This window comes from Lutra lutra, chromosome 11, assembly GCF_902655055.1.
Source record: "Lutra lutra chromosome 11, mLutLut1.2, whole genome shotgun sequence".
Taxonomy (NCBI): Eukaryota; Metazoa; Chordata; class Mammalia; order Carnivora; family Mustelidae; genus Lutra; species Lutra lutra.
The window spans coordinates 65,893,023-65,903,813 of record NC_062288.1 but is presented as its reverse complement, the minus strand read 5'-3'; the positions used below and the strand labels follow the sequence as shown (position 1 = coordinate 65,903,813).

Genomic DNA, 10,791 nt, shown 5'->3' with positions numbered 1-10,791 from the left:
AAAGAAAAGGTCTCATCAGCCATTGTGGACTTGATCAAAATCCACTGGCTGGGTCTTTTTTTTTTTTTTTTTTTTTTTTAAGATTTTATTTATTTATTTGACAGAGAGAGATCACAAGTAGACGGAGAGGCAGGCAGAGAGAGAGAGAGAGGGAAGCAGGCTTCTTGCTGAGCAGAGAGCCCGATGTGGGACTCGATCCCAGGACCCTGAGATCATGACCTGAGCCGAAGGCAGCGGCTTAACCCACTGAGCCACCCAGGCGCCCCTGGCTGGGTCTTAAATATAGGTGTCCTCTGTTAATTCAATTCAACAAACTTCCATAGTCAGGCTCTGGGTTAGGTTCTGCAGGTTAGGTTCTATTCAATATGAAACTGAATAGAAAAGACTGTCCTCTAGAAATCTGAGACTAGGAGAGAGCTAGAACAAGGTGATTTCAACTGCACTACAGAACACAGAGTTTTCAATCATCATTTGATTATATCATTTCCTGCATTCATTTACTCATTCATTCATTCAACATGTATTTTCTTGGGGGAAATGGTACCAGTTGAAGGGAGGCAGTTCCTGAATCCAGCCTACCATGTATAGGAGACAGACAAGCAATCCTGTTGTTCAAATACTAAACTTCCTTTTCCAGGTGTTTTTCCAATCATTAAGAACAGTTAGTCAAGAATTATTTGTATTACCTTTAACAGACACTGAAGTAGGGTACTTTTAATCTAATTGATCATCAATTCAAAATTAATCCAAGAGGACAACATTGGATCCATCTGACACATTGTTTCAGAATTCAAGTATTGAAAAAAAAAATTCAAGTATTCCCTGATTTCACCTGCAATCACTTTTTTGAAAAAGTGTCTAAAAATAGTTGTTCCCTGTTCCAATAAAAACAACAGCTGTAAATCCTAATTCACAAAATACAGAGTATGAGGGATTACCAATTTGCATGGCAACGGTTTTTTTCCCTTTACAAAAGAATTCTCTGTCGCTTAAAAAGGCGTAACAGTGAATGGATGCCTGTATTAACTTCCATAATAAAGATGTCACTTAGTGGAGCAACTTAAGGGTAGGATCCATAGCCACGTGAAGCCTCTGGAATTATAATGGAAATAATCAAAAATGACTTGATTTACAAAATTGGGATTTAAGGACAACTTTCTGGAACAAGCCCACCGGACACTGCAAGGTAGGAAATCTCTTAGTTAACCCATAAAGCTGTAGGGCTTTGTGCAAAGAATTTGGGAGTTAAGTGGAATAGAGGGAGGAGGGAAACTGGGGTTTGCCTGGTTTTCTTAACCTTGCTGGGCTTCCTTTACTCACGCATTCCGTGCTCTGTTAGAGAAAATACGTTCTCACTAAACTTTTGTATTTTATCAGCAAATAAAGTTTCTCTGCTTTAAGTCACGAGATCACAGCACGCGAAACTTACAGAACATACTTGATAATCTTTCCTTCTCGGGCCGTTCAGTTTGATCACCTTCAACTTGGGTTCCCACCATGGTTTTCATTTTAGGATTGATTGCAACGTCAAGCACACACTTACTTGTGCCTCCACGCTTATCACTTTCCCGGAGATACTCTGCTGCCATTTTAAATCGGGCTGCACCGTCGGTCAAGTCCGTGGAGGGAACTGCCCTGGGCAGCGTCCCCTAGCAGCGAGACCACACACTGTGGAGTCCGGGAGACCTCTGACTTTTTTCCGTTCGCCTCCCAGCGGAGGGGCCGCGGAGGGGCCCCGGAGGCTGCAGAGCGCCGGCACAGCGCCCCCCGTGGTCGTTCCCGAGAGCCTCCTCCCCCGCCCGGTCCACTCCCGCCACGAGCAGCCAGGGCCACGCGGGCTTCGCGGGGCTCCACGCGCACCCTGAATGGGGTCCGAAACTTCGCCGACAGCCCCCGCCCCGATATGGCCCTTGCTTCCTCCCAACCACTCCCAGGGGGAGGGGCGGCCGCTCCCGGAAGGCGCTCAGCGCCCGAGCCCCGACAGAACCCCACGCGGGCTCCGAGCAGGGCGAGGGTCGCGGGGCGGCCGCCAGATCTTACCCAGCCCGCGCCGGAAATCCGCGCGTGCGCGCTGGCCAGCCGGGAGCGCGCGTCCGGCGCGGAGGGGCGGCGGGGGCGGGGCCGTGGCCGCTCACGGGGTGTTCCCGCCCCCGCCCCCCGGCGTTCCGCGGTCGCCGTGACAACCGGAGCGGCGGCAACGGCAGCGGGCGCGCGAGTCCGGCGCCGCCTCCCGGCCGTACCGCCAAAGCAAGGAGCCGCCGCCCGGCCTTGCTGCTCTCCCCGCCTCCCGGCCCGCGGGGAGGGAACGGCCCGCCCTCCGCCCGCCCGCTGGAGAGTGAGCGGGGCCCGGGCCGCCCCGCCAGCCCGCCGTTCCTCGGCCGCCGTCCGGGCGCGCGCAGCGAGCAGGCGCGACTATGCCAAGATGGTCCTGCAGGCGCGGAACAAGCACCGAGAGGCGGCCCCCAAGCCGCCCCAGCCGCCCCGCGCCTCTCAGTCGCCGCTGAGGGGGGCGCCGGACGCCGGCGCCGGGGAGCCCGGGCCCGAGCGCGCGCCCCGGTCCCCCGGGCGCAAGGGCGCCGCGGGCAGGAAGGGGCCCCGCGCCGAGCCCGCCGCGCCGTCCGCCGGGGGCGGGCTCGGGGGGCGCCTGGTGGCCGGGCTGCGCGGGGCGCTGGGCCTGCGGCGCGCGGGGCGCGGCCGGACCTGGACCACGCTCCTGCTAGGTGAGCAGCCCCAGAGCGCGGACGCCGCCGGGACGCGGAACTTTGAGGCGCGGGCCCCTTTCCCCCTCCCCTAGACTCTCCTCCCACTTCCGCGCCGCCGAGCCCCGCCGCCCGGTCCCCGCCAGTTTGTAGCCCTCTCCGACTTTTCCTGGGACGTCCTCACCTCCGCTCCCCTCCCCCTTCGCCTGGCTCAGGCTTCCTCGCTCCCTTCCCGTCCGCTCTCCGTCTCCGTTTAAAAAAAAAAAAAAAAAATGGCCCCGAGATCAACAGCTGCCCGGCCTGGCGGCGAACTGACAGGTCTGCGCTAACGAGACTTGGGCGCCGCTGATTGGCGCGGACCGGCCGCTTTCCCGTTATCTCGGCCCGTGGCCGGAGGATGGTTTGCTTTTGGATGGAAGCAATGCCGTGGAGCTCAAAGCAGAAGGACGTTCCCTGTCCTAGAAAGTTGCTAAACTTATAATTAAATTTTAGCGTGCTTTTTTTCTTCTTGGCCGCAAACACCGCCGGTGGTACTTAGTGATTCCTCTCGGCACGTCACTTTCCAGGTTGTGTTGTGTGTTGGGCACTGGAGCTCTAATCCTCTCTGCTGACCTGGGAACATTTGGTGTGGAGGACTTCCCTCCTTTTCCGCTGCCATGCACCAAATGGATGATGTGCAGCGATGTGCTGGAAAAAAAAAAAAAGTTGAAACAGTCACAGGTTGTGGACCGACTTTAGGTTTCCTTTGTTTCCTGACTGAAATTCCGATAAGGCGAGTTGTAGCAGTTTGGGTAATGGGCCTAATTTTTCTAAGCCAGTAAAATGTAATACTGCCTTTACTATATAATATCATTAATGGGCTTTGGCTACTGCATTATTTAACTATTGGTGATTAATGCCTAATTATCCTTTCAGATTCCCTTAGTGGCCCAAAACAATTTGGATTTCAATATAGGCTAAGGATTAGGACTCAGCAATTCGGCTTCCCCTGACATAACATCCACCACTAGAAGCCGCTCAGTCATAAAGGGCCAGAGTCATCTCCGTTTGTGTGTGTGTGTGTGTGTGTGTGTGTGTGTGTGTGTTTTAATGGGCTCAGAAAGGTTGATACTGTTATTTGGATACTTTTATGTATTGTAGATTCAAGCCAAGAAAATTCAGTATTTTCAGTATATTCCTCTTTTCAGTAGCGAGCCTGAAAAACCTTACCAGTGTGCAGGTTAGATAAGTTCACCTTGGGGAGGCAGCATGGTACAATGGATGAGACAAGCTCCAAATCCTGTGCAGAGTTGTGGTTTGGTTTAAGTTTCAATTTATTTCCTCTGTGAGCCCTTCCTTCTCTGTGACGTGAGAGTATCACCTCCCCTACTTACTGAGTAGAACTAAAAGGGGGTGGCTAATATATGGGAAGGCATTCTGTGTCTAAAGCCCTTAAGTTTTAATTGCTATTATAAAAGCACATGCATAATACTGATTTGTGACAGAATGAAGCTGCATTTTTGTTGAGTGGCTAGTGTAAACATTAATCACTTCATAGTGAAATATGGAAGGGCACCACTTATTTTTCAGGGAGGTTACAGTAACATCCATAGGATAATCATCTTGCAGTTTTCTTGTAATTGCATTTACTTTGAATCTTTTATTGGATGGCTTAGCTTTGGATTTAGTAAGCATTATATTTAATGCTTATACCTAAGTGCAGTTTTGTATTAATAGAACACTGTGGCACTTTACTTGACTTCCCCTTTGGGATTGGTAAGAGGTACAGGGAAGGAGCTGTCTCACATTTTTGGGTGTACTCTGGACACTGGTCGTTGGATGGAGGTTGGATGATTTTCTACATTTACAAAAGGCCATCTACTGGATTCTGGAGAATGAATGGACATAGGATGTTTGGTTCTTCCTCTGGCCTTGTACCCTTGGGTCCTGCAGGAAGAAGCAGAGTTTAAACATTTTTGAAAGCTTCCTCATTCCCTCTCTTTTTGCTCTTTGCAGAATGAGTGTGAATTGAGTTGACACCATGCAAGTCTTTAGTGTAGGATTTTGCTATCACAAAAATGGCTTCATTTCTGTTTGGGAAGAAATTTTAAAACTTGAAGCTCCCTGAGAGTACACATACTTAAGTGTTAGAAACTGACTAGAGGTTCTGGTTTCGGTTTCTTTCATCTCTTCCATATGTACTAAGCACTGATGAACTCACTACCTACCATGATGACCCTTTCTGCTGTTGGGCAGTGTTAAGCACTGTTAAAAAAATCTACTTAACAAACACACATGTTTTTCCTATTTTTAGACCTTATTTCTATTTATTTAGTGGTAACAGTCATAAAGAATTGTTTTTCAAATGTTTGTTTTTTGAAGTGTCACTCTAATAGTTCCCTGTATCAATCAAGGGGAGCAGCAATATAGTAAAGAAAAACCATGATGCTGTTTCTCCAACGTTATTGACCATAACTCACAGTAAGCAATACAATGCACATTAAACCTGCTCACACTTCTGGAAGTACAACCCAGTACATTTATGCACGTGTCTGATATTCCATTTAGGTATGTCGGTGTCCTGGTAGGAAACAGATTTAATAAATGGACTCTTTTCAGAAGTGAACAGTTTTAAGTAACCCATAAAAGACACTGAAACATCCCTGCCTGTTGGCAGTCAGAAGGTGCTACCGCCTCTGGGCCTCCAGAGGAAGGGGTGCTTCATCAGGAGCTGACCCCGGGGAGGGCTGTGCTATGGGAGCAGGATCTCCCAGGAAGAGGGACCCCAGATCCTCTCCTCCCACCTTCTGCTTTCCCGCTCATGCCCCTCACTGGCTGACCAAGTGGAACCCCTCTGGCAACGGACCCAGATGAAGCATTCTGTAGGCCTCAGAATAAGGCAGAGAAGGGAGGAGAATGGATTTAGAGACGCAGAAATGTGCGTATAATTTAAACAAGTGTCGTGTCATGATACTTACTTCTATAATGTGCGGGATACTCTGATTTCCTATTCTGTCATTTTTTAAAAAGAAATGCCTTTTACTAACTCTCGAGTTTTATGACATAGTATTATAACTTATGGTTCGAAAACACTGCCTTAGAATAACTTTTCTGATTCTATACCTGTTTTAAACTAGTTGGGGGCCTGAGGAAAGCATTTAGCTTCCCTGAGCCTCAGTTTGTGTATAAGTAAAAATGGGAGGCCTGGATTAGACTGGTGGCTCTCAATCTTAGCAAAACTGGACTAGAGTCACCTGGAAGCTTTATAAAAAAATCCTGATAGCCAAGCCAGACATCAGACCAGTTAAGTCAGAATCCGGGGTAAGGTTAGGTGGAGGGAAGTGTCAGTAATTTTAAAGCCCTATGTCCTGCCTCTACTTAGAAGCAGACTGTCCAGCATCACGGGGCTGACATTCCTACATATCAGCGACCTGCTAGTACTAAGGGCTCCTTGCTTCCCGTCTTTTATTTATATTTTAAATTTATTTATTTTTAAGATTTCATTTATTTATGACAGAGATACTGAGAGAGGGAACACAAGCAAGCGGGGAGATGGAGAGGGAGCAGCTCGGCAGGGAGCCCGATATGGGGCTTGATCTCAGGACTCTGGGATCATGACCTGAGCCAAAGGCAGATGCTTAACTGACAGCCACCTGGCACCCTGCTCTTTTTATTTTTATTTTATTTTATTTTATTTTTAAAAATTTTTAAAAAAGATTTTATTTATTCATTTGACACAGAGAGAGAGCACAAGCAGGGAGAGTGGTAGGCAGAGGGAGAAGGAGAAGCAGTCTCCCTCTGAGCAGGGAACCCAGTGCAGGGCTCGATTCCAGAACCCTGGGATCATGACCTGAGCCAAAGACAGATGCTTAACCGAGGGAGCCACCCAGGTGCCCTTCCCCTCTTTTAAGGCAGACAGTCCAGTTTGCCCATTTCTCCTAGTCTCTGTTGTTTTCCCAAACCTGGGGCTGTAAGTTGCCATTCTTCGTCTGATATGGCTGTTAGTTTAGAGTTCTTTGTACCCATGTCTACTATCAAAAGAGGGTAGTGAAAAGGATAACTGGAGAGGGCTCTGTGTTTCAAAGAGAAATGGAAGGAGTCCTTTCTTTGGCGGAAGTGAAGAATATGCATGTTAAGCACGCAAATAAAGCATGCCTGTGGCGAAAGGTTACAAGGTAAGATGTCATCTACAAAACATAATAAAATTGTAACCTGAATACAGAAGAGACAGATAATGAAAACTATTGTTTTTTTCCCCTTACCTCTGTCCTACTTGACTCGTTTGTTACGTGTCTGGTTCCTAAAGTCAATGGCAACTTCACCCTACTCTAAGTGGGTCCTTTATTGGCAAGGCTTCTCATATGCACCGTGAGGACATTTTGGATTGAGTAATTCTTTGTTTGGATGGAGGCAGGGGAAGCTCTCCCGTGCATTGTGGGATGGTTAGCGGCATCACTGGCTTTGAAGTAGCATAGACATCTCCGTACTGACCTGCATCTGAATCTTGTTTCTACACTTAAAAGCTATAGGTCCTTTAATATTTCTGACTCTTGGCTGCCTCATCTTTAAAATGGGGATGATAAATGCCCCACATAGTTATGGTAAAGAATAAATAATATATGTAAACTGCAGCTTTACTCGTGTTTACCAATTACTGAATGCCTACTACGTCTGATGCTAGTTTAGGGGGATAAGTTGGAAAAGAAGACAGCTGTAGCCTCTGTCTCCATGGAACTCCATTCTAAAAGGGTCAGGGACAAATAGAAGTAATAGTACCTTGCAGTAAGTCCAGTGGAGGAAAGAAAAAGTAGCTGAGATAGAAAAAAAACAGGAGATACCTGCTTAAGAATCAGAAAAGTCTTTGGGGAGGTAGCCTTCAAAGTGAGCCCTATAGGCAGAGAAGAAACACACTGTCCAGAGGAAGAGAAAGGGCAGTATGGATGTGGCACACAGCATTTGCTGTGGTAGGCCACAGCTTAGCCTGTCCTACACGGCAGGGGCACGGACTGGGTCTCCTTAAGGAGCTTGGGTTTTATTCCTTGTATGATGGGAAGCCACTGAGGAGTGTTGATAGGAGAGTAGCATGATTTAATTTTTATTTTGAGAAATCCACTCTTGGGAAAATGGGTTGTGGAGTACAAGGGCAAAGCAGAGAGAAACCAGGCAGGGGAGGCTCTGGTGGGGATCTGTAAGAGAATGGTTGGCTGTGATGAAGGAGAGGAGATTTGAGGTCTGTTCTGGAGAGAGAAATGGTAGGAATTGCTGATGAATTGGACTTGTATTGAAGGAAAGGGAAGAGTTATGAATCATTTCTAGGTTTTGGTTGCTGTAACTGGGAAAACAAGGTGACATTCAGTGAGATCGTGAAGATGAGGGGCATGGGTGAGGGCATAGGTTTGAGAGGAAAGATTGAGAATTCTATCCTTGTTATGGTACCTTTGAGACATTTTGTGAGGTGTCCAAGTAAAACTGTCAAGTGGGCCGTGGGGCATAAGAGAAGATGTCAGAATGGAAACACAATAGGGCATCACCAGCAACTGGGTGGTATTAAATTAATGGGAGTTGATATTAGCATCTTTTACTGATCCCAGGTTTACTCTGTGCCAGGCATAGCTCTAAGTGCTTTAGATTAACTCATTTATCTTAAACTCATTTCACTGCTAACTCAGTCCTGACCATGACTTTGTGATTGTCATACCCGTTTTATCAGATAGGAGATCTGAGGCACACAAATGTTAAATAACTTGGCCAAGATCATCCCTAGAATGTGGAAGGGTCAGGATTTGAACCCAGGCAATGTGGCTTCAGAGTTCATGCTCTTAACTGCTATGCTGTATTTCACCTTCTCTAGGGCGGGTATAGCAAAAGAAGAAATGAAGCCCCAGGACTCAGTTCAGAGAAACCGCCAACTTTAGTGTTCAATAAATGTTAGCTTTCTTGTTCCTTCCTAGGGGAAATAAAGAAAAAAGGGATCATGCATAGAGATATGGGAATAAGAAGTGGGCATATTGGAGTGGCATAAGGGACAAGAAAAACTGAGGAACTGTGAAGACACAGGGACCACTGGCCATCTTAGTGGGATGGCTTTCAAACAAACACTTAGCTACAACTGAGCATTAGTGCTAAGGGTGTAGTAATACATAGATGTTGGGCCAGTATATTTCCCTGGAAAGCCAGTGAATGAAATGGGAATTTGGGATTTAAAGAGTTTCTTCAACGTTTAAAACCAGTGTTTTTCTTTCTGAGATAGATTTCTGGTTAACTCTAAAGAACTATTTATAATAATTTAAACAGCTTTATTATTAAACTAAACAATTAGAAGGGTTTTGAATATGTTATATTCATGTGTGCTCAAATAACGAATGTGATGAGTTTAGATTGTGTAAATATAAGGATATATTACCAATTTGTGATTGATTTTTGGCCTATAATATGGCATCAATACTAAAAGCAGGTAAAACTTTATTATACACATGCATATTTAGATGTTGCTAAAATTTGAACTATAGCTGTTTTTATAAGTTCTATACACTTAGCCTGTTAGGCTGTATTAATGTTTCTTAAAGTTTATCTTAATGAGATTTACATCATCGCAGAGACTGTAAGTCTGTGTGCCTGTTTCTAAGTGGGGTAGCTTTAGGCTTTATAATTTACATCTTTAGTCCTAAATTCCTGCTTTGCTAGTTTATCTTTTGCCATCAGATTATACTTTACCCAAATCGTTGGAACATTACTCTTCCAGGGATGAGTTCGCTAGTTTTCTTTGGTTACCATTCTAAAGGGTATTAATCATCAAAGTTGGTAAAAATTACATCTATTTCTAGGTCAAGACCTTTATGCTGCTGTTTAATTCCATAAAAGGCAGTCTCATTTCATAGGAAAGATCAGTTCTCCATGAATGATCTTTCATAATTCAAGAATCATTGAATAGGAATAAATTTAAAAGTGGAAGAATTGATTTTTAGAGTACATAAATCTACAACTATTGTTAACTTTTTTTTTCCTGCTTCAATACTATTTTTAAAATTTTTTCAGCATTGTTATTCTTCCCCCCGAATACATTTACCCCTGAATACATTCCCCCCTGAATACATAAATGAGCAGCTCACACATCTTCACGTTTGTCCGGAATATTCTTTCATGTTTGATTCCTTTCCAGAGTAACCAATTGGTGGGTGTGTTTTTCAAGTTTGTCACTGCACATGATCAATGCTTGGGCAGCATCTTGTAATTTTAACTTCTAGCAGCAAATGTTAACATAATAACCTAGTCACCAAGATCACTCACAGAAGTTCTATTGTGATTCATTGTACTGACCAAGGATGGGGTGAGTTTTTCTTCTAGTTTATAGTAGTACCAACTGTATTTTAAACACAGTTTATAAATTACTTGGCCAATTACTTTTGAAAACTTGCCACCTTGACAAATTTTTAACTTGGGAAGTTTGTTATAAATGAGAAGAGTGAGGCTTTAGTCATATTTTTATACAACTCAACTCAAATTTGCCTAAAATGCTACTGATCTGCACTGGATTTGTCTATTACTTCCTAAGAGTAATCACTGCTTTTTGTAATGCAGCTTTTCACTGCTTCAGTTGTCAAATCTCAGAATCTTTTCTCCACATTTTAATAATAATTATAAAGAACTTATGTAACTAGCACAGTGCCACTGTTTTCTACTACATTTAAAAGTTGTTTTTTTTTTTTTTAATAAGACCTTATTCCTCATTCTTTTGTCATCTTTGATCTCCATGGAAATATCATAAAAAATCTAGAACTGAAATGTTAGTTACTGGAATTTTACATGTGAAGAAAGTAAAGTAGGCCAGGTGAGTGGCCTGACATCATTAGTGAGTTCGCAGGGGGAAGTCTGAGATCTAAGTTAAGGTCTCTTGGCTTGTTGAGCATATCTGTCAAATTGTAGGTTTCAGATCTATAGTTTTAGGCAACTGTCAAACTATCAAAGATACATTAATGCAGGGTGCCTAGGGTGCTGTCATTTGAGTGTCTCGCTCTTGGTTTCAGCTGGAAATCTCAGGGTCCCAAGATGAAGCCCTGCCTCCAGCTCCGCCCTCAGTGCCTTGTCTGCCTTCCTCTGCCCTGGTGGCCCCAAA

At 45.1% G+C, this 10,791-nt stretch overlaps 1 protein-coding gene across 3 annotated transcripts in view; it reads left to right on the top strand.

Annotated features, from left to right (window-relative positions):
• The first annotated feature begins 2,214 nt into the window (after positions 1–2,214).
• Positions 2,215–10,791, top strand: part of DPY19L1 (dpy-19 like C-mannosyltransferase 1) — a 98,561-nt gene continuing 89,984 nt past the window's right edge. For all 3 annotated transcript variants that reach the window (XM_047694643.1, XM_047694642.1, XM_047694641.1), the window contains exon 1: positions 2,215–2,720. In XM_047694643.1, the coding sequence (XP_047550599.1) occupies positions 2,423–2,720 (298 nt within the window). In that variant the 5' untranslated portion in view covers positions 2,215–2,422. The remainder of the gene's footprint in view (positions 2,721–10,791) is intronic.